The following is a 25,102-nucleotide window of genomic DNA, read 5'->3' on the forward strand; positions in this document are numbered from 1 at the left end:
TGTCATGTGGGAACAGTATGTTATGTTCCCTTCCTGCTAGGAAGGGCTGATAACCCACTTCTAGGGGGAACGTTCTCTCCACCATGCACTCCTACAGAAGGCATGCACTGCAACCTCTCCCAACAGTAATTTTAAACAGATTGACTAAGCCTGCCACTATTGAAATGACCCCTAAGTAATTAAGCCACATAAAAAACACGCAAGTACGCTTCCCTAACAATTGCAACATTTCAAGTAGCAGAGGCATTTGCTAAAGTAGACAAAAAGACTTCCTAGCATTTTCACAAAACTTAGAAGAGTTTAATTAGGTTCAGAATCTTGCAATATTTATAAGCCCTGAAGAGTAGGTAAGCCAACCTTCTTAAGCATGGGTGTCTAGTATGATGGTAGAGGTGCAATTCAGGCCTAACAGTGAGAAATATGAACACAAATTAACATCACCACCAAATTTTAAAAAGCTCAGGAAGTATTTACAAGTGTCAACTTGTAATTGCTTTTCAGTTACAGATGGGAAAGGATTGAGATGGGAAGAAATTAGAGAGAGAAAGGACTGGTGATGCTGAAGGCACACTACTCTTGCTTACTGGTGACACCTTTATCTGAAGGACTGCAAGGATTATGGCCCCAGACAATAGAATAAGTACAACAGATGCATCTGTCTTCTTAGGCTTTTCCCCTCTAAAAACAGTGTATCAGGCAGTGTATAGTTACTGCATCTTGTACAAGAAGTGTGATGATACTGTCTTGATAGCATGCACACACACATTCGTGCTAAAAATATTCTTCAAAGACTCCACAATATTTTTACTACAAAATTAGATTTTTGTCAGTCAGATTTTGCAACTTAACTGGTTTATAATTTGTTTTCACACCAGGTTGCCTACAGAATCTTCACAACTGAGTCTAAATGTGACAGCATTTCTCCACTGGGGATTTGACAACTACTTTATTTTTAATTTGGACAAACTGTTATTACTTCAATTTTTAAAGCTATTACAACTTCTGAAGATATATTTAGCAAATTCTTAAGAATCTCGTCCTTAAAGACAAGTGCGTATTGCAAAAAAGTGAGCTTCAGATGTTACTGACATGATTTTAAACTAGTTTCCCACAGAAAGGAGACATACAGAACTTTAGAAGTTTGCTGGCAGGTTTCAGTAAGTTAAGCAGCTAGAAATAATCTTCTAATTTTTATGCCCTTTACAGGATATTGTTTTCCAAAGACCAGCTGACTGCTCCGAAGACAGGAACACTAAAGCAAGACTTCACATTATTTGACAGAACAGACAAAAGATAAGCCTTTTGTAAATATCCAATCACATGAGTAAAACTTTATTTTGTGCAAATTGAGAAATTACTCACCTGAAAACACTGAGGTGTCAGCAGTTCTACTGCTTGGTAATTGTAGCAAATAATGTCACAAGTGTTCAATTTTAAGCTTAAAGCTTGCTTTTCATTTAATTAATTTCCCATGATTATCCACTGATTAAAAATGCCACGTATATAGATGCCAAGAAAATAGTAATTTTTTTCCACCTATACAAAAAGTTAGGCTGTTAGAAATAAAGCTACTGTGTAAGAGATGCTGCTTTTTTTTATTTGAAGGGAGAAGGAAGAAAGAATTTTTTTCAGAAATAACAAAGCCACTTCAGGTATTTCCTATCACTTCTGAAACATGAGAAGACAACTCCACATATTGCACAGTGTTATGTGGAAATATTTAAGGAATTAAGAGACCAAAAATTTAACACTTAAGAACAGACTCCCTGTCTTGCCTGTGCCCTGAAAACCAAACAAGTCAGCTGCAATATCCTCACTGAAGATATTTTATTGATGTGAAGAAAGTACCAGTGATCATTAAGTGATGTTAGAACAAAAAAGGGATGAAACAAGGGACTGCTGTTTGACAAATCTAAGCCATAGAAGTGCTTGTTTGAACTTAAGTCTGCTGTTGTCCAGTAAAGAGATCCTTCACTCCTAATCCTCAGCCAGCCAGTTACAGACAGCTCACATTTTAATGTTTTCGGATAAAAATTCATTTGCCTTTCCAGTACCTCCCACAACCCCCCAGTTCAGTTAGAGCTGGCCAACTCCTTTTCAAAACATTGCTCAACGGTGGGTCACAGAAAACCAACAATTAAGGTGTGGGCAAACAGCACAGCATATAAAGCCTAATCAAACAGCACATGATTAAGAGAGACATTCTTTTACCAGACACAGCATGAAGTTATTTTCAAATCGTACAACCTCCATTCAGGACAGCACATGGAAGACTTCAGCCTTCCTGAGACATGACATAACCATAACCACAAGCATGCTGCAGATTATAATATTCCAAGCTATCTCAGTGTAGCAGATCATTTACCAGCTGACATACATAACCTGGGGTTTCCACTGATGAGCAAACTGAACACCGTCACTTCCTGTTTACCTGCACAGCATCACTCACTGAGTTGCACCTCACTGCTTAGAGCTGCTGAAACCTTGGCTGGCCACAAAACAGCGCACACAGCAAAACAGTTATCTGTGTTCTGGAGTTGAAGTTGTTCATATAGATATAGATAATATGCTGCATACAAGCTTTCCATAAATATGTCACTGCCTACTGCTATGGAGCAGAAATTCTCACTAAAGACGACATTTTGTCTTGCAGTTCCACTGCCTCTCCAGCCTCTCAAGAAACACTCAGATTCAAAGCATGTAAGACTGTTCTTGCCAAAGCTTGGGGAATTTTTAGACAACGCTGAAGTCTACTTTTCAATTTTGATCCATTTTAAATTTATCAAGACTGCCAAGACTAGGATGAACCTTACATAACCATGTCAGAGATTGTACAGGTATGTAGATTAACCAGTTCTCAAAGCCATGTTTCATGGTCATACACAGAAATTGCTGATTCAAGTAAAGAATCAAAAGTTTCATGCAATGCACAGGATAAAATCTGAGTTCTCCTCTGTTTTGTCCTGTTCCACTGCCCATCCAGCTATAAGAAAACCCAGCCTCTTGCCCTCAACATGCCCTTCTCTTCTACAGCAACTCACTGCCTTCATGTACTAAAGTTCTCTTCCTTCAGCCTTCAGCCATTCCATTCTCTGCACAGTAACATTTTTGTAGATGCTACATACTAGCTGCATATTAAATGCAGATTCTTATAAAAAATCTTCATACCCACTTTGAAGATATGAGAGTGCTTTGAGGAAAAAACACCAGAATTCAGGCCCATTTTTTAAAGTTAGATCCATGCAGTTCCTTATCAACCCACTCAGTGATATAGGTACCATGAAGTTTACAAGTAAAAATCTGCAGAACAACAGTAAATTAAGTAAGGAAAGGATATGAAGCATAAACCTCAGGATTTCATGAATTATCCCAACTTTGGAACACTCATTCATGACCCCTTGAAAATGCTATTCAGCATCCACTTGGTACCCCCAGGCCCAGATTTAAAAAACAGATCTAATAAATGAGTATTTGCTCTGCAGACATGATATTTAGGTGAACTTCACTTATGATCTCTACACCTGAAGACAGAAAATGATACTGAATTTTGACTTTTGATACTTAGGGAAGACTGAAATAAAGCAGCTTCATTTGTTTTAAAAGAACCCTTTTATAAGAGCACATTAATTACATGCCAACATAAAACAAAGAACTCCCTTCAAAATATTAAGAAATATGAGAAAAGGCTATTAAAAGTAAAACCTCTTTGAATAATAGCCAGCAACTGGTCTCGCAATTGTGTATACAACTTGTGTCCTGCCCTGTAAAGCAGACTCAATCCACTTACATAAAGGTACTTAGAGATGCAACCCCCCCCTCACACTTTCACCATGCCACAATTCAACATGTATTAATTCCTCCTCGAGCAGTTCACATTTAAACAGAATAGTTATGGCAATTCAAGCCAGATACAAGAAAACATAACTACATGTAAGATTTTTTTTTAATATATACCAGCAACTGACTTTGCTATGAATAGTTGACAAGTCTTAAAAAGCTGGTATACTATGGAGAAAAAAAAGGCATTAAGATGTGTTAGTTCTATGATCCCTTGCCATATTCAAAATTTACTGCAGGATAAAACATTAGACCCCAGCTCAATGCCCAGGAGACTGCTGGTTTTCATTTTGTTCCAGCAATAAGAAGTTGCATGCTAACGTTTGTTTGTCCCCCGTGCCTCAGTTTCCTCATCTGTAACATGTAAGGGAGACACTGACTTCTATCTCTGTAAACTGCTTGGAGAACTACTGATGAAGAAGTATAATCTGTCACAGACAGAAATTATTTTTGGAGGGTGTGGGATATGTGTCAATAGCTGCTAATTGCTGCTAACAGCAAAGGTTAAGACAGGTTAATTTCCATGTATGTTTTAGGTAAGGAAATGGAGATATTCTTTCACCATGGGGAGGATGCCCCTTGAGTCCAGTGACATTTATTACAGCTAACAGTTTCAATTATCACTGCCCAAAGGGGCTCCTTCTTTGCAGGTACCAGCACTACTTTTACCAACATGCTGTGGAGGCCAAAAGCCTCCTAAATTCACGTGTCTGTAAACAAACTTTAGTTCAGAAGCAGTGTCACAGAATGGTGGTCTTAGATGGCTGAATGTACATAGATCTCAGGCTTACAATTTAAATCCCCTATTTCTATTCTAGACCAACCATGGCTGCAAATTCTTTGTAATAAAATTACTAATGCTTCTGCAAGTCACCATCACATCTATTTTACACAGTACATTTAACTTGTGATTCTTAAGATGGAAGATTACAGAGTACAATGCATATGACTCAAAACTTCCCATGTACCTGGAATGTCTCGGTGGTCTATTCCATTAAAACCCCTGAGCAATAATAATCTGTGAAGTCTTAGTATATAGGCATTGAAAAAAATATTAAAAACACACACACGCAAAAAAAAAAAAAGTAGTTTTGAAAACCAGGCACTCTAGCCTAGTTCTGACATAGCCCTTCAATAAGGGCAATCTCATCATCCCCATATATCTAGATTAATTTACAAAGGATTCAGACTACATAGAAAAATGCAAGGGAGAGTTTACTTTAGTTTTTGGCATTGCTACTTTGTCCCCTAACCTCCCCCTAGGAGCTGAAAACTCCACTGTAGCATGGCCTTTGCAGCTCAAGATTTATGTTTATACTCTCAGGTCAGATATTACAAACCTTCAATTTCTACTACTAAAGAAAAACCCCCACCAAAAAATAATTTGTGTTTTTGTTACACTCTCCCCTTGACTGTCTAAACGAGTAGTACAAAGGTAATTTAGTGGAGTTTATTGAAGGGAAAAAACACCCTTAAGGAAAGAATTGCTGACTTTGCAATATTCCATCTCCAGGGTGAAAAAAGAAATACAACTGAGCTCTGCCAAGCTGGGACTTAACAATATGTCCAGATTAAGAATTATTTTGAAATTCAGATATTAACAATGGAGTCCACAATTTCCTTTCTGAACTTACTACCCACTATCTGAAAATAAATGCAGAGGGCTGCTGAATGGGAAACCTACATCCCTGAAGCCAAAATTCTTCTGTAACAACTTATGGTGCCAGAATATTTCTTATAATGGAACTGTATGCTTTACTGAACACACCAAGAAGAGCAAAAACTGTAAAGAATCTACTATTTAAAGTTAATGAAAAAGTGTTTATTTATACAAGTAAAATTTTGTAGAAAGAAGGCAGCAGGATGTTATTTTTCCACTGCACTTAACACTTCAGTGTCCATATCCAGTCACCAGTTTCCAGTTTAAGAATAAAATTAAAATATCATGCAATACTTACTTTTTCTTTCAGTGCAGAGCTGGTAGTACAAGTTCATATAGCAAAGGGAAGGAACAGATACAGTGATACTGTTCTGAATCTCAATTCTTAATGTCTGGATAATCAGAACAAAATCACCCTCATCTTCACTTGAAGATAGTTAGCTCCCCTTAACTGCTGTGTTCCTGTTTGTAACTTGTGAACATTGTTCAACAGCAGTAACATATATACTATATGAAAAGTTACATGTACCCACCTGAATTTACAAGTAAAATAAAAATTATTTCACTCTACTTACAAGAGTACTAGACTCATGTGAGAAACAAAGCTTACAATAAAGAAAATCAATATTTATTAAACCAATATAAGATTTTAGAATCCACAAAGTCACACCAATATAATTAACATGGACACGGTAAAGATACTTTAATGAGTGTTAGGACAGAAAACATTTGTTTCAAAGAACAGCTAAAAGAAACATCTGGTCTGAAATTGACCTTTAAGCTTTTTTCTGAATTAATATCGATCCAAAATATAAACTTAAGTCAAAAGATGTTAAGATAGCTTTGCTTGTGATCACAGTGAAGTTGTAACACTGATAACTACCAATCTGTATTGCACTGCAGTCCAATTAATCACTATTATTATCCTAATCAGGCATCAGATTTGAAGCATTACATGCTTCAGTTTCTGAACTGCTTTTCTGCAAGTCTCCAAGTCTGTTCTGGAGCTGAAAGAGGCTAACATGCTCAACATTAATGGTTCCTGCTGCTTGGAAGAACTGGCAACTGCTTTCTTGTCAGGTCAAGCGTTTGTCACTATTTGAAAACCTCCACTTGCGCAATAAATTACAGTGCTTTTATGACACTATAAAATCAGCAGGTAAATTGTTAAACCACACTAACATAAAAATGTACATAATAAATGTTATACTAGTTACAATCATTGAACAGATTATGATTCATCATAATGATTATTTTTTCAGGTGTGTAACACTTTTGGAAACAAGATATTCTCTGTAAGGGCAATGATGCACCTTAAATCCCAATGGGTGAAAGAAGGGACCCTTTGTCAAAGGAGACTTTGGATTTCCAGTTTTTGTGTGGATATTCCCTTCCTTTGTGATCAACTACTTCAGTTGCACTGAGCACCTGAACAGCCTCAATCTGTTAATATAGAAACAGAAAACTCGATGTTGAGTGTATGAAAGATAATATCACTCCCATGAGTATACAGCTTAGACAAAAAACAAGCTGGTTACCTCACTAAGACAGAATTCAAGAAAAACTACACCCTCCTCAAGAGACCTTACATGAATATAGAAATAGGATACCTCTCCCAGCCTCCTGCAATAAATTATTACAGGTGTAGGACCTACATAATAGCAATACTTTGCTAGAAGTTCAGTATGGTTGATGGTATGGTTGATATGTATCAGATTTAAGTCTGTATAACTGGGTCCTCAAAAGACCTAGGAGATGAATTGTCAGAAGCTTTAAGACTGTGGTACAAGCACTCCTATAGGAAGATGGTGATGGAGAGTGCCAGTAACACAGCTGGATCTTGAGAAAGCCTTGCAGGGGATGAGGGGTTTGGGGTAAATAAAAAAAAAATCTTGATTTCCTGACAGTCTCATATCCATTCCTGGGCACACAGAGCAGATTTACAGAATGAATTGAAAGCTACTCAGCTTCACCAATAGAAGTGTCCCATCTGTTACTCAAAAGTGCATCCTTCAGAATGCCACTGCCATCCACCAGGTGCAATATTATATACATCTTGAGAGTTTTTTACTAGATTATGTGGAACTAACATCTCTAAATCTGCCAATCCCTACATAAAAGCTTCAGTTCCGCAAGAAATACAACAGTCCTCTGCCAAATTCCAGACTCCAAGAAGTAACATGTCAGTCAGCTCATTCCAGGACTAGGTTACTCTCACAAACCAGGCATCATGCTGCACTTAAAGTGCCTAGAGCACCTGAATTGAAAAACCTTGATAATGCATGGGAGACATCTGTATTCCAGGCTGATCTGTTTATCTGTAGTAAGTCAACTATGTAACACCCTTTGCTAATTCAGACTTGCATCATAGTGATATTTTTTTGTATGTGGTATCCTTGGAGAAGTTATTTCCAGTCAAATGGATATTGGTACTGCATCATCTCATTGCTAAAACAATTATTGCAGCCAGAATAGACATGCAAGCCATCATCCTGAAATAAAGCCTAAAATCACTCAGCTGCTCTGAACCAAATGCTACCTGTTGTAGGAGAAAACTGCTTGCACAGCACCAAGCCTCATCAGGGGACCAGTTCCTGCCAGTGCTGACTTACAAAAGTGACATTGGGAAAAAAATATGGCCTAAGGGAGAGAGGGAATAACCAGACACTCAAGGGGAAAAATGGTAAAATAAAAACTTGAGAGAAGTGTTCACGGAACTGACACATGCAAACACTATCTAGCAGATCTTGTGGACATAGAAGACAGAACAAATTGAAAAGTTTCCTGAGCTCATACCTTTATACCCCAGACAGAACTAACGACTAAGGTGAGATACCAGCACAGACAGAATATGTGATGATCAAACTATCACTAATTACACTACTCGACACCCTAAAATGGTCTCTGGAGCTCAATCAGGAAACAAATTACTGCATCTGAAGTGATGGGAAACTGCTACAACACTCCAAAATGCAGTTAAGATTCTAAGAGAAGTAAGCACATCCCTGGAGGCTCTGAAGATGTGCAGAACTTTTCTTAAATCACTTACAAACTACTCATTAAAAAAGAAACCTTCAGACAGGATACATTTTCTTAGGCCATTGTTCGGCAAACAAGGAGTGAAGTAAAAGAAATGCAGCATCCTTTAAGGTCATCTGTGCTGTACCTCATGCACTCTGCAGAAGCACAGCTACAAGTCAGCTACATCTCCTTACCAGAAGGCAAAATCTTTTTTTCCCTCCTGGAATCAGAGATCAGAAACCTTATGAGCTTGTGTTCACAGTATCAGTATCAAATAGACTTGGTAATTTGTCCACTGCAGCAGGTGATTATGTGCACAGGCACACTTTTGTCTGCTGTAAACTTCTAGGCACCTACATCTTCTCCAGCTTCCAAAAGCAATTTCTAGGAGCAGAAAGACAACAAAAAAAACCCCTGAATTTTGCTGCTGGCAGGAAAAACAGGTTTGACTTGAACTTAATGTCAAAGCAGACAGTTACGTGCACAGCAGCAGAGCTGACACTTATTCTGTCATCTACATGCTACTGACAATGCTAGAAGAGACAGTTCACATCTCCCCATCCCCAGAACTGCTTCTGTCTCCTCACAGATTTCCCTGGTTGTGCAAATATGAGTTACTAAGACCTGGGCCACTTTCTGAATATGATGGGAAATTGGGTAGCGATCGCCCTACCCCATTTGATGTACCAGGAACTGTTAATACCACTCTAATCTCAAAAACCACACTTATACTAATTTGAGCACCTACTAGGCTAGCACTCAAAACTGTGCCAGGAAGTGTGCCAGCAAATTGAACACATGGACGGTCACGGAACAGTGCCTGAGTTCATGCTACTGCCCCGCTTAGGTTTGTTAGCACAGCTGGCTGACACACCACAGGTGAGAAAAAAGACAAGATGCATCCTTCTGCCACCAAGCTTAAATGTTATCAGCAACATAAAGCTTTGGTCCAGACAGGTATGGTCAGTGTGAGAGACGGACTCCTTGGTAACACATGTGAAGCCTGGACCAGCAACATGAACACTTTTTCAATAAACAAATTTCCATAAACAATATGAAAAGTGGACAGAGAAACAAACAGGATTTTTTCTGTCATTTACAGGCAGAAAAGACCAGAGGTGTTTAAAGAGGCTGTTAAGCAAAAGCCTCAATGACAAACAAGCATTTAAAGCAAGACCTTCTAAATGACATAAAAAGATAAAGTTAAAACCATGACATGGAGTGAGATCTACATATCCCAGCAAAACATTTAGCACCAAACCCATCTCCACGCATCCTATAAAACAAAACTGTCACACAACTATAGGTATAATGTTGCATCTAGATGCTTGATTTAAGGCAAGGAAGGTCATGACCTGAGAAGAGGCATCAGCTGCTAGTATCAGTCTCTCAGGTACAGAAATATTGGCACCTGAATATATGGACAAACCTCTTAAAGACAAAACTATTTTTTAAAATAAAGAAATGGTGCATTGAATCGCTGAGCTCTAGACACCATGTGCAACCAGCACTTTCTGTCACAATCACTCTTTCAATTTAAAGCTATATTTAAAGTTCCAGATACACAAACTGAGCACCGTGCCACCAGTACAGTGTAACATAAAGAGGCCAACATTATTTAAGAAAGGTCAAAATTAAAACACTATTGTATGGCTAAAAGATACTGGTTCACATAACATTAACACAAAATTAAGCCCAAACCCTGAATTTTTAAAAACTTCATTATCAGGTTGATAAAAATATAAATGCTAATAAAGGCATATCCAGTTATAAAATGAATTTTATACCTGAGACACTCTTAACTAAAACCTAAAACAAATAAAGAAAAAAATAGCCCTGCATTTAATTTGTTAGAAACTACTGCTTCCTTCTCTGCAAATGCAAGGGGAAGCTTTTGCCTGTGGTATTGCACAGAGTGCACACCACTACAGGATGTTCATAGTTTTCTTCCTCTTTTCAGTTAACCACAAGAATCAAGCGCAGTTTTAGAGAGAGGAGCTTATTTGGATGCCTTTGTGTATATTTAGTGTCATAAGCCAAGTGATGTTTCTGTTTGCTTTGGCTGACTGAGGGGGAGTGAAGGGAAAAAATGTCTACTTAGAAAGAATGACCACATCTTAGCTGTGCTCAGAGAGAGCTGTCACATGGTTAGAGGAGCAGGAAATAACTTACAGTTCAGTCGAAGCAGGACTAAGCAATTCTGCAGTTTCAAATCTAAGCCTGTAGAATTGCTGAAGCTGTATCTTTCAGTATACAGTTTCTTAACATAGCAGCTTACAAACTGGAGCGTCCAGTCCTGGCTGGAAAAGCAGCAGTGAAGGGTGGAGCAGTGCAAGAAGCCTGAGGAATACCATACTCCTGTTTCTGTGTACCCTTCTCATATCCACCAGAAGTTCTCTTCCCTATAACAACATTAACAATGACTTTGGCCAGTGAAGACAAATACAGGTGAGAAAAGAGTAATGGCCAGGTCTCAGGCTCCAGTGCACTCCATGTCTGCAGCAGCAAAAGCTGTGTGGCACAGACATTGCCTCCCCTGCTCATGACTGTCCTTGCGCAGTGCTCTGCTGAGCTACATACAAATGCCATGTTTATCCCAGCACTGCATATGGGTAGGACTACACATCTGATGAGACACAAATCAGATCCTTCCTTGCTCATCCTTAAGAACAAAGAAGCTGAGGAACTGAGGAGGGGAAATAAGGGAGTGGAGGGGAGAATGGTCAGGAAGAGAGTCAGTCCTACCTAGAGATCTTTGTGCAGATTATGGATGCAGGAGCTGAAGGGAGAAAGGGAAATTCTGGAAGCACTTCAGGTGCAAGAGGAAAACAGGAAAGGAGGAAACCCTGTTATTGGGACAGGACAGAAAACTTACTAAAAGCATAAAAAGCACATGTGTTGAGAGTACAAGGAGAACATGATGAAAGCAGAGACACAAGATTTGGAGGGAAGAGGTCACTATGCAGGACTTCAAGGTACCTCAGCAGAACAGAGCTTACAAAAGAAATAGTGGTAAAATTGATTCCTAAAATAGAAAATTCTTTTAGAGTTAATAAATTACTGCTTCTGTTACAAAATGTACTAGGGAGGTTGTAAAATAATCGGTCACTTTTCTTCATCCTCCACAAAGAAAATATAACAAATTAATACTAATTTCTTATCCACAAATCACACACAGGTAAGTTGGCTGTCACATTGAGAGGGGAGAAAACATTTAAAATTTACACCCAAATTCCCACTTCCAAATATTCTTGCTCTTCAGCCTAGACAGCAAGACAAGTACTAGGGCTCATTACTTAATCTCAGCAAGTGCTGGCTAACTTTTGGGACAGCCATTATCATCAGTGATACTTGAAGTAAACACATTTTTTTAAAGTATTTGCAATCTCAAAGGCAAGAGTTACCTTCACATAATTGAGAGTTCAAATAACGAAAGCAGTTTTCAAGGCTGTTCAAAAAGGCAAAAGTCACACTTTCTTTTGCCAAGTTGGTGTTTCTCAAATTGCAGGCACAGTACCTTCACATACAAAATGTGCTTATATAGGAGGATATCTGTGCTCACTAAATACACACCCCTTATGCTGCATAGTGGCTAATGGACAAGGGGAAATAAAGGCAAAGTAACACATTTGCATTGAAGGTAAAGGAGATGAATGCAGGGAAATTCTGAATTACAAGATGTTCTGCAGGGGAAAATGATGTGTGAAACTGTCTTACAGAAACGGAAACACAACCTTAGTGTTATCTTTCAGCTTTAAACTAGACACACTGGAGAACTGAAAAATGTATTAACACTGTTTCTTAGAAAACCTAAAAAGAAAATGCTACATTAAGAGTCAGGATTTTAAGGACAGCTAAATAAACAGTAGAGGGAAAACAGCCTCACCAAGGTGGGGATGCATGTATGAAAGCAAGTGCCTAAAGTGAGAAGCAATCTGCAAATGTGTTGTGGAGCTCTGCAGCCAGCAACAGTTTTCTTGCCAGCAATGATCATCTCCACAGAACATTATGTCTACAGGAATTGAGTAATTCATTTAATGAACTTATTCTAGAATTATATATTCTTAACACAGACATTCTAATTTGAGATACCTAAAGTGTCATTTACTGCACAAAGAGGTGTCAGCAAAACTGTCTACCTTTAACTCAGAAGTGTCTGAGAAAACACTACTAAATTTTAAGAATTTAGCAAGTGAGCAGCTTTCTAAGAAAGTGTCCCTATGATTGTTTGAACTGCATCTTTTCTTTTTCTATTTGGACCTTTGAGAACACCGCTCCTGCGATGATCACAGTACACTTCAGGCTCTTCAAATTTAACTACAATTGACCTGAAGGTCACACCTATTGTTCCCTTTTTATTAGATATCCAGGCACCAACAACATGTCTGGAAGCCAGAAAAGATGGTGTGGCAGTGTACCCAAGCAAATACCTGGAGAAACTAAACTATCTTGTACAGCATCTGAGTCACGTCCCAGTAGAGCGGGCTGTTTAAAACCACCCATGAAGTAGAAGTAGAACTTCTAGTTCTACTAAATCCACTCTGCAATATTTACTGTTACAAGGAGAACCAACTAGCCAATAAAAAAAAATCCCTCTGTGCTAAGTAACACAATGTCAGCCTTTCTTCAAGAAACTGTACCCTAACCTCCTAACCTACCAATCAGCAACTCTGTCTAGTGCCTGTGACACATTTTCGTTCTTCCTGTATTTTATTATCTAGGTATTAGGTAATGAAACCATAAGTCTCCTGTATACTAAGTTTTATTTCTGTACTACAAAGATTCCTCAAGAGACAAGCCTGTGAAACACACTCACTGGAGAAGAGGACACTATAAATCTTACCACACAGCTTCAAGTCAACGGCAAATTTTCTCAGCAAACAGAGCATTTAGAGCTCTACAAACCCAATGTACAGACAGTTCTGCCTATAAAAAGCCAGTGACAGGATCAGGCCTTTTTTCACATTGGTTAATGAACTAGTACAAAGTTCCTAGGTGGCACTCGCTCATCACATACAAATATCTTCAATGCTTCACTCCATCCATTCCAGCACTAAGCTAGAAGCTGCCAGTGGCAATTGCTGCAGGCACCTGCAGCCACTATCAATGAAAGCAGTAGACGGGTTCTTAATGCTGACACAAAGTAGAGCAATAAGAGTCATAGGAAGTTCTAAAGAAAAAAACAGGTGAGTTTTTTCAGGCAGAAGTACCAGAACTCTTTCAAAAAAAGAAATTCAAGATCTAAAATTAGAGCATTCCTAATTTTCATGTTTTTAGCCTGAAACTGCATGTTTCTTACAAGAGGGATCTTACACTCTTCACTTGCGACAAATTCGGCTAGTACTACGTCTTTCAGAACCCCAGAAGAAATAAGCAGAGAGAAAAACATTCTAGTGATAAAAAATTCAAAACAATAATTACAAGCAGATAACACCAAGAAATCACATCAATTTTCCATTAAAGGAAGAACAAAGTAGTCTTTACATTTAAAATTTTGCATAAAATAGCAAACTCAATGCTTATCTTCTAACAAGAACCTACCTCTTCCTTGGATATTCTCCTAAGCAATCTGAACTAGGCTATCTGAACATCTTAGTGAAAAACTTAGTCAAAACTTGACTGTTCATTTGAATTCTAAATTAAAACTCTGCCCTCTTCTAAATTCCTTAATATGACTCTTAGTTGTGAAAAAGCAGAAAGTTACAACACAACAGCTTGTGACTACAAATTGTTTTCATCCTGTTGTGTATGTATACCATAGGGTTCCAGAGCACTTATCAGGAGCATGAGTGGCATACTTGACCACCTGATTAACCACAGAGATGCTGAGAGACTTTTGGCACTTGACTGCCTCCAAAACAGATAAAATATATCTCAGAAGAGCTTAATGCTGAAGCCTTAACAGAGTGAGGTACAGGTTCTGTCTGTCTTAGTTAGATCACCCTTCATTCAGCAATACATAATGCTTCACAACAGACACACAGTGACTGAAACTTGTAGCAGGACTCACTCCTCATATCAAGACACAATTTGTCTAGCACATGAGGTACAAGAACAGCCAGGAGAGATATAACCACTATGGTCACTGAACACAAAAACTTCTGTTAGCTGAGTTTCTATCTTAAAGTCAGTTGAATAAGAGATTTAGATAACTGACAGTGAGGTTTATTGACAATTATGGGATTTTAACACCTAAATTTCTGCCTTTTTCTCCTTAACCATATCCCACACTTTGTGAATTGATGCTTTGTCTCAAATACATACAGCTACGAGATGCAGTGCCTTCTAGTCTGCTCCCAAGCAGTCTCAAAACATTTCTCATCCATGGGTAAATAAGCTAAGGTAGTGAACTATGCTGTAGAGACATTAATAGCAAGCTGTGAGCATGAGAAACACACTATGATAAGGACAATGGTTGTACCACTTGCTCTACAGAGTCTGATATGATCCATTACTGTAAAAAAAGTTTTGTAGGCACAGGTTTGGTACAAAGGAACTGTCAATACCCCACTGTCATTTTCTCTACAATGGAAGATTATCACTGGTAAGTTGTTCAGAGAACTCACTCTAGTGGATACTAGTGAGGTGTCTAAAGATGCTAAATGTCTTTTGTAGAACAGGGCAAATCTCAAAAGAAATCCAGGCCTATTTCCCAATACTCTCCTGTTCCACAAGACCCCATCCTTTACACTTGATCTTTTCCCTCAATATCTCATTTAAAAACAAATGCAAAGATGAGAGAATCACCACTGAATTAATGACACAGTTCTCCCTACTTGTACAGGGGATAGTATTTTTTAAACTGCAGTGTCAATCTTTTTTGGATGTACAGACTGCAGCCTAAACTCAAACTGAGGAGTCCCAACACTTCTCAGGCACGTGAAGTTGCCCATTACTCAGACCTGTAGTCTACCTTCGAGTCCTAGTTCATGCTGTTTTCATAAGCCCAAGTAATCTTACAAGTCCCTTCCTGATAAAACATTTAATTCTTATCAATTAAGAGCTATAACTGCCATTCAAGTTTTTATTTTGTTTTATCTCAACTATTACTGCAATTTGTTCTTTGGCTCTGATATACAAACTTATTCTGGTCACGTGCACTTTTAAAAGCAGCCAAAACAGTTTTCTTAGTTAGCTTACTGCTGTGTCACTTCTGTTTCTGCATCCTTCACCAGTTCCTGTTTACCATATGAACCACGGTGAGATCTCACAAAGAACAACATATTCCCAGCCTTATTCACTGCACCTTATCCAAGTGTTGAGTCGCACTTCTAAGCAGCATAAAATATCCATACTCCATTCTACCTACTTCTAATGCTACCAAGTACATACTTCTCATGGTTTATTTCTCAAAAATTATTTCTACAGAAAAAACTTGTTTATCATTACTGACATCTCTGACCAATATTAATCATACAAATTATAAAAGTTACTTCTTTATTACAGATTATAAGATGGGCATTTAGCATTTACTTTTTCTTACAAAACTCATCATTATTTAACGTAATGATTAATAACTAACCAGAACTTATGCAAAAACTTTTAAGCTGGGCATAACCACAAAAATCATTAATATGCACAAAACTAATCTCATAGCTCCACTTAGTATGAGTGTACATAAAATTTTATTTCCACATTATTATTAAAAAGTTATTGAAAACTTTTTAAAGAGAGCAAATTTTACACCTGACCTAGATAACAAAGGTCACAAACCTGAATGAAAATTAGTTATATGCCTAAACAATGGGAGTCCTAAAGGGCTTTATGCTGGATATATTCTGTTAATAGTTCTACATCTGGATTCATATTTCAGCCAAATTAACTATAGCTACAGCTTTGACTATTAGCCAGTGGCTCGGCTTTGAAAGCCTGATCTGTCATGAGCAAAGGTATTTTAATTGCTTGTAGATTCAGATAAACATTTTACAGCTCAGCAAGTAGAGGGGAAAAATAGAGTAGGAAGAAAATCAATTACCCTCTGTATGTACACTTGTCTATTAGTGAGTTTCTCAAAGTACCAGTAGTAGTGTGCAGAATGGTATCAACCTCAGCAACACACAGAGTGATGGCTCTTCACCATTTCCCCCTCTCACAGGAAATTTTTCTATCAGGGATCATTACTTAAGAGGCCATTGGAACTGTGTCCATTTCCGAGTTCACAGACTGTGAGTACTCAAAGTTATACACTACTTGATATGTTCCTTTGCTTTCCCATAGAACAAAAATCAGATAGTTTAATCTTTAATGTTATTTCAAAATAGCTGCCTTGTTACCAGTCAGAAATAAAGGAAAGACTGAAATAAATCAGATTCAGAGCACCACATGCTTTCCTAACTAAGCCCTTCAGGCCTGATAGCAGCATTATGGCATCCATTAAGAACTCTATAAATTATTACTACAGAGAGTATCTTAGGAGCATAGTTTAATGTCTCAACTTTCCTCTGGTGTTCATTGCAGTAGTGATATAAACCCAAGGTCTAGTCAAACAAAACCCAAAATTATGTCAATGTGGCTGATATAGATCATATCCGATAGTCTCTCCATGCCCCAGAGTGACAGAAACATCACCTGCAGCAGCAAGGCAGCCCAGATATTTCAGGTGATTGCAAGAGCAAGCATTTAGCATCTTACAGAACTCACAACATCTTCCTTTCTTAAAAAGCAGAACTTACAGTCAAACTTCACTACTTAGTAATTCAAACATGGATATTATGAGATCAAATATCATGAATAAAAAGGCATTTATCAGCATAGCATGTTGAGTCAAGCTAGAAGGTCAAGAGTACCAAGAGTCCTACTGGGCTCCAACAGATACTGTGGCTTCAAGTTAGACAGCTGAGGTTGTTTCCATCTCCAGGTACCCATTCCACTTCCCAGCTTAAGACAGTGCCCTTCAAAGGGCAGAATATTCAATCTGTTCACTTATTTCTGAATTTCTGGCTCATGCCACACAGTAAGCCAAAAAAGCCTGGTTAAATACCTCTAGATCTTCAATGCTTAAGTCCTCAAGACTGAGCAGAGAACCTCAACTTTACTAAAGTAAGCCTATGATTAACTTAGAGCGCACAAAGGGCTGGGAAAAGAGGAAACAACAGACCATAATTTTAAGAACCTCAACTGGAAAGTCATCCAATATTCAGTGTAAATCAGAAGAATGTGTAATTTCAAGCAAGCCGTAAATCCCGTGACACCCAGATCCTGTGAAGATATTTACCTCCAGTCTTCTTTCAACATACTACTTATGCAGAAAATTTGGGAGCTTAACTAGGTGAGTTTTACAGCTAAGTATAAGAGAAATGAAAAGTGCGTTTACCTGACAAGAAAAAATCAAGTTATAGAAAAGCAAATTGAAAATCAATTTACACACAAATTCATGCACTATTTTTTATATTTAAAGAAAAATTGATACTGTTTTTTTTTTTCTTTCTTAGCAAAGAAGCTGAAGATACAAAACGTTGCCTGAAATTAACCAAGGGATTTCTACAATTCTATACTTTTCAAAACATATACTTTAGGGTCATACCTTCTGACACAAAACTTAGTTACTGTGACAGCATCTTATCTAACCCACCCCAATGTAAATAATATTCTCTACTTCCTGTTCCGTTGCTGCATCTTATGTTTTCCTCACAGCACTCAGTTTGATCAACGGTACTATTTCAAAGTCCAGAGAGTTATGTGGAATCAGTATGACTACACGGATATCCTGCTTTAAGTCACAGTTTTAAGTTCATGAAACACTCTGCATAGCTTTATAGTAAGTGTCTAACAGTATTTTAGGTACGGGACCCAATGCACCAGAAAAGTCATTGTTTTGAAAATCACTATTTTTAAAAAAGCAGCTTCTATTCCAGTGAAAGCGTTTATCTTTTGAAGCTTTCAAATAGTTCTTTAATATAGATAAGTAGTTTTAGCACAGTTTTACGTTACATGCAAGAAGGTATTCTGAAACCGAACTTACTGATATAGAAATAGGAAAATATGCAGTATTTGAGTACACGAACTTGTTGTTTACGCTAAGAAAAGTACAGACTAAACCCAAGGCAGGCCTACCACTGATATGAGCCTTCTACAACTTCGTCCAACACTGCTTTGTTGTACCGCTGGTGCACCTGGGGTCCGTCCCAGCCGCGTCGAGCAATGGAACTTTCACGGCCCCGGAGCCCCGCGGCTGCTGCTTTGCGGCCGGCTTCCCCTGCAGCGCACGGGTCGGCGGCAGGGCAGCGGGAGCCCCGCCGGCCCCCGGGAGCTCCATTTGCCGATGGGCAGCGAGGCGCGGAAGGACGGCGCCCACACCGGTGCCCGCGGCGGTCTCGGAGCCGCCCGGCGCGCCCGGTTTCGAAGCGAGCGAGGCCGGGCCCGGCGCTCAGGGCCGGTAGCCTCGCCGGACCCGGCCGGCCGAGGGGCCGCTACCGCCGCCGTTCATCGCTCCCCGCCCTGCGCTGCGGGCGAGCCGGGCGGGCAGCGAGGCCTGCGAGGGCCGCCCCCCGCCCGACGCCGGGACGGGGCAGTGGAGCAGGATGAAACTTCCGCAGCCTCAACTTCCCAGCGCCCGGCCGGGCTGTCCTCACACGCCCCCGCCCGCCCCGGGCCCCGACCCGCCGCGCCCTGGTGGGGCGGCTGGGGGTGCCCCAGTCCCCTCGCCCCCCCGGTCGGGACTTACCACGCATTTCTTGCCGAGGAAGCCGAAGAGGCTCTCGTTCTCCTGCGGGGTGAGCAGCAGCGAGCCCACGTTAGTGACCCGCCGCGGGGGCTGCTGCTGCGGGGCGCCGCTCATGGCCGGGGCCGGCCCGGCGCTGCCCTCGCCGCCCTGCGACCGATGGCGCCCGCGGCCCCTTCCTCCCCTTCCTCCTCCTCCTCCGCCGCCGCCGCCGCCGGGGCCTCACAGCAGCCGCATCGCGGAGCCTCTTCGAGGAGCCGGGAAAGGAGGGAGGAAAAGAGGGGCGGCGGGCAGGGTGCCGGGGAGGGGGGCGGTCGGGAAAGGGGGTGCCAGGCAGCCGTGCAGCCGCGCCAGAGCCGCTCCGCGCCGGGGCCGATCCCAAGCGCTCCCGCCCCTAAACTTCCAACTCCGGCCCGGCCCCGGCGGCCGCGCGATTCAACATGGCAGCGGGGGCGGGCGAGACCACGGCGCGCGGCAGCCAAGGGGGAGCCCGGCGAGCGCGCGGCCGCCGCGACCATGCGCCGTGCGGGGGGAGGGGAGGGCGTCGCCTTCCGTGCCCGCCCCCTCGGTACCTGCCGGGCCGGGCGGTGGCGGGCGTGGGCGGCACGCGGGGGCGAGAAGGGGGAGAATGGGGGTGATCAGGGCACGGAGAAGAAGAAAGACAAGAGGATGACGAAAAGGAGTGAGCGGTCGCTGTCGTAGGGACGCGGCCCCTGACCCGGAGCCGTGGGAACCACCGTGAGGGGCAGTGCCGCCCGGGGCTCCGGGCTGAGGCCGAGGGGAGCTCGGGTCTGTGGGAGAATCGCCCGGAGCGCGAAGGGGCCCCGACAACATCGCCTGAGCGCGGGGTACCCGGGCCGCCCGCGGGGGTGCGGGAACCAGCGTGTGCTGGAAGCCCCTCAGCTGTCAGGGGAACCCGGTGTAGTTTGTAAGCCAAAAGTCTTTTCTCGTTTTCAGGAAAGGAAGCTTGTTGCCCAACCGGCGTGTCGCTGTGCCAGCCAGCGGGGAGGCCGGGCGGGGGTGTCACCCACCCACGACCAAGCGCTGCCTGCCACAGTCTGAGGTGAATAGTAGGTATTTCGCGCTCTCCAGGGGCCAGCTGCTGAGGAGAAATCACGTATACAATCAACAGCCTTTGTCAGCCAGGTTTCTCTTCCCCCTGCTTCTCTCCGTATGACAGCAACCAGCTGCGATGAAGGCTGAAGACATTTCAAAACCCCAAGACCCAAAGTGCTACTGCTTATACTCAGCTTTCAGCTGCACAAAAGAAATATTCACGTTTCTTGTGTGCAACGGTGAAAAACAGGTATCAAAGTGAGCACCTTGCTAGTTTTCTGTGGTTTTAGGTGAAGAGTGTCTCTCATCCTGTGATAAATTAATTGTCTGTGTGGAAGGTGCTACGTGACAGGGGGAAGGTCCCCCACTGTAAATGTACTATACATGGTACAGAAGAACTGAAGTACAAGAGGAAACAAACCAGGGGAGACAGGAGAAAAACCTGGGAACACAAGTCTTTATATGATGCTGACATATGATGATGTACTGACTTCGTATCTTCCAAAATACCAGGTGGGGACAAGATGGCAGCCCCTTCTGCTCTACTTACAGGCCCTTTTGTCTGTACTTAAGAGCTTGTAACTGTGTCCAAAAGTATTAGGAAGGGAGAATATGGAAGAAAATAATGAATTTACGGCATAAAAATAGTTTGAAATGCATGCATATACAAGACTCCTCAATCTGCAGGTTTCTCAGAAGTGACTTGAGCCTTACTGTAAAGGAAAACCAGTAGGAACCAAGTGTTTCTAAGGTACTTCTCAGCAATCCTAGGTTCTTCAGTTTTACATACTTTCTGTAAAGTACACACTTTCTGTGTAAGGATGTGTGTATTTTACTGAGAAATGCTTAAGCTATAAAATATTGGCAGCATTTCTTTCATTGCAAATGTGTGTAAAAAGATAAAACACTTGGAAGCACTTTACAAGACAGTGTTTTGTGGGTTTTATTTTTTTGAGATTTGTTTGTTTGGCTTTTTTTTTTATTTCATGAATGAAACAATTATTGTCTAGCTGAAGCCCTTTTGGGGAAATTTACATGCCTCCCTTGCTGGTGGTGTAAATAACAAATATAGTACACCTTCAATGGGTATATGCTGGTATTGTCCTCCTCTTCCAATCACTTGTATTCCTTGATTTATTTTTTTTTCTCGCTGAAAACTTTTGATATTTGTTCCTGTGTAAATCTTGCCATACTGCCTGGGTGTTATAGGTGATGCATTTTGCTTCATACTGTTCTTTGCAGACCAGCTGGCTGGTAGATATTCTTAAGGGCCTTTTAACCTTCAGGCTCTATTGTCAGGATTTTGTTTGCTTTTTTAATAAGGGGAGGCAGGAAAGGGAAGAAAAGAGGTCTATTTTCAGTCCCTGTGTTTCGTTAATTATTCAAAAGCTGTGTCTGTTTTCATATGATGGCTAAACAGTGAGTCCTGAAGGGAAGGGGAAATACCAATATCTGTCGATACATCCATGGGATCCACTGAAAAATAGATTTTTGCCTTGATATATATATTTGCAGTAATTTCAGCAAAAACCTGCTGTTTCTGCATAAAACATCCAACTTGAAGCAAAGTTGTCTCAAGGAAAGCCACCAAGTAGTTACCTGTGTTTTGAAGATGTAGGAGTGCCCTTGCTGACTTAGGGCAATTGCTGTTTTTTGGAGGCTGTCCTCTGAATTTGTTACTGTGCTCCTTAGGGTTCAAATTGTGTTACCCATTGCTGATGTCTATGAGCTTCTTGGGAGGCTGCTCTTCTTTCATATTTTTCCATTTCAGGATACCACCAAGGTGCTGAAATACACTGGAAATTGCATAATGTGTATAAATATAAGTAAGTGTCTTGATTTTAAAGATCTATATTATAAATATTTATTTAATAAATAGATTTTATTATCCTTGTCAGAGTTACCTTTGACAGAAAATTGAATTTTTATCTTTCAATGTGAACGTCTACCATAATAGTTCCTATTTTGAGTTTCACAGTTTAAATATTCACACCATTTCAGAAGTAGCATTCTACAATTGAAGATGGAGTAAGAATGTGAGGAAAACTTGCTACCTAAAGTTAATTTTTCTAGTGCTATGAATCATACCTTAAAGATTTTATTAATGACTGAACTATATAAGTGAAAAAAAGTTATCCAAGGATTTATTATTTTGTTGGTAGCATCATCACTGCATTTCCCAGGTCTTGATCTTGTCACAGTCCTGGTTTTAGGTCACAGTTTGGTTTTCTGGTTTTCCATAAATGAAGAGAGAGTTGATTACATCAAAGAACAAGCAAGGGGAACAGAGAATATGGCTTTCCATGGAGAAAAAAATTCCTGCCATCTCTTCTGTCTCATGTTATTTGCAGCGACAAGTGGTACAGTCTGGGGCAAGTGCAAACCTTGCTGCAGCAACTACAAGAGCAGGGCTGGGGGAGATCAGGAGTGAGAGCATATGATTACTGTGACCACGCAGGAGGGCAGCCTGGGAATGAACAAAAGTGAAGCAAGCTGCCTTTCCATCAATAGCCTTTTTGGCTGGGCCTGTAGAAAACACCACTCTGCTCACTGCAAAACCGCTTGTGGTAACTGAAAATGAGGAACTGTCTTTGTGACTGGAAGTGGGTTTGCAGCTGTAAAGACACAAGTTCTCTTTTTTGAGTAAATCATGTTTTTCTCAACAGACACCCCATTGATGAGGATTGGGTTTGCACTGCTACTGAATCGATGCCAAATAACATATTAATTATTTTACTGATAATAGACTCATTCCCTTCTGCTCTCTCTGCATTCTGAGCCTTTGAAGTTGAGGAATCACAGCCCTGAGAGGTACCCCCCCGAGGTAACTGAATCATCTGTTAAGTTAGGGTTCATTTCAGATTCAGTCACTGTATTTCCTTTCTCAGAAATTTTGCATTATCTGTTTCAGGTGAAGAACAGTCTAGAAGAAAGAAGATCAAACCTATGGTGTTTTATTTGCTTTATATTGAATTTGTATGCTGTAGGTTTCAATAACAGAACAACATGATTTAGCAACAAAAGTTGCCAGAGATGACAGTTAAGTATTATTTTAGTTGGTCAGTAAAGCCTGTGCAGATTCCATGTGGACGTGGAAGCAGCCTCGCCCTTGGTGGGCAGCAGAGTGTCCTTGCTGCAAGAGTGAGCAGGCTGCAGCCTGAGAACCAATGCTGTGGTACAATAAGTTCTTTCATTTCTTGCACGAATCCTGTCTTAGGTGCCAGCTAGAGCTTTTCTCTTCCTCTAGTGCCCATTGTACATGTCATTTGTTTGTATCTTTTCTAACCCTCATTTTTGACATCAGACTGCTTACTTGAAGAAAAGAAATTTGTGCCCTTCTAGTTTACTCAACAAAGGATAAGATTGGTTTTGCTTTGGATATAGAATTGTACTTTTGAGTTATGGGGATATCTAACTCTTTTCAAGACCTCCTCAGCAATTCCTTTGTGGCCTGAAGCATCAGACTGTATTGCTCTCTTTTTCAAGACTGTGAGGAAGATGGACTAAAAACATACTGGAATTTGAGGTGTCCCCTCTCTCCTCTTACTTACTGGTCATTGTCTGCAGCAACTGTGCAACAGTTCTGTAGCTGCTCTGCAAATTAGAGGAAAACATTTTTCTTTCCCCAGCCCAGGTAACACCTAGCCTTGCATTACAGCTCATCTTCAAAATTGTATGGCACAGAGTTTTTTTGAAACAATCTTTTTATTCTCTTTGCTTGGTTTATAACTCAGCAAAGGTATGACTTGTTGAATTTTACACTCAGCAATAACCATGAGAGGAGTAAATAAGTTAATCTTGTTTTATTTGCAGGTATTAAAGGGAATATTAATTCCTTCGTGTAAGTTTCCTGACAATTTTTGAATTCAATGTAATAAAATCCCCCTTCAGCCATTAGTCAGCCACCATGGAGCTCAAGAACCTCACCAGTTAAAAAAAGCAAAAGAGACACATGTTCTTTCCTTAGTGTGATCTGCAAATCTGTTGTTAAAGCACATTTCCTTAACAACAAAAATCTTGCTGTGGCTTTGAAACGTCAGTTCTTATTTGCAGCGTGACTGACCTCCCACCCTGATCAGAATGGTTCTGACCAGGAAGCCTCATCTTTACAGAGAGGAGGGAAACACAGGCAAGTGCATTGAAAATGCACCCTTTTTACTGTAAGTGCTAAGAACAAAGTACATACTTGCCCTCTAAAATCTGCCTTGAGGTCAATAGTTTACTCCCAACAGGTCAATGAGCAACTGGCAAATATGTAATGCAACTCAGCAACAATTGCTTCTTGGATCCTTTTGATGGATGACTTAATAACTTTTATATAGTTTTTATTTATTTTCCCTTTAAAAAAAATAAATATTTAATTCTCTATCTGGCACATAACCTTAACGGATTGGCATGAACTACATCTTTGTTATTCGCGGAGGTTGTGCTGGGTCTCACACCTGCAGATCCTTACTGCAGCCCTGTGGTGTGTCAGGGCTGGCTGTGTCCAGGCAGTCCTGCTCTGCTGCTGCTGCTCTCCAGGAGGCCAGAGACTGAGACCCTGTCAAAGGGCAGATTTGGGTACCTCCCTGGGGCTTCTCTGATGCATCATACTGTTTCTGCTGCTTCTTTAACTGTTTTGCTTCTGTGTGGGTTTTGCCAGTTGATGCAAATATTTGGGAGGGAGGGGGAAAAGAGAGAGCAGTCTTTATGCATCAGTGTTCTTGCAGATGTATGGCTCCACCTCATAAAGCAAGATTGAGAACATGCATACCTTGATCAGCCTGATTTTTGTGTTTGGGGAGGTCACTTATATAAGCTGCAGGCCAACTAGAGCAACTGGTACAGTGAATTAAATTGTTTTTATAGGCAAAAGAGCATATACT

General features: G+C 40.7%; 1 protein-coding gene and 1 long non-coding RNA gene across 2 annotated transcripts in view; one reads left to right on the top strand and one right to left on the bottom strand.

The window, feature by feature from the left end:
- The window catches only part of WASL (WASP like actin nucleation promoting factor), a 50,507-nt gene extending 30,874 nt beyond the window's left edge, over positions 1-19,633 (bottom strand). The window contains exon 1 of the mRNA XM_030959459.1: positions 19,182-19,633. Coding sequence (XP_030815319.1) covers positions 19,182-19,295 — 114 coding nt within the window. The 5' untranslated portion in view covers positions 19,296-19,633. The remainder of the gene's footprint in view (positions 1-19,181) is intronic.
- Positions 19,634-19,802: 169 nt separating this feature from the next.
- On the top strand, positions 19,803-23,050 carry LOC115910431. Its single transcript, XR_004061195.1, has 3 exons — positions 19,803-20,747; positions 22,006-22,060; positions 22,901-23,050. It is a non-coding gene; the product is annotated as an uncharacterized LOC115910431 (long non-coding RNA).
- Positions 23,051-25,102: the final 2,052 nt, after the last annotated feature.

This window comes from Camarhynchus parvulus, chromosome 1A (assembly GCF_901933205.1).
Source record: "Camarhynchus parvulus chromosome 1A, STF_HiC, whole genome shotgun sequence".
Lineage (NCBI taxonomy): Eukaryota > Metazoa > Chordata > Aves > Passeriformes > Thraupidae > Camarhynchus > Camarhynchus parvulus.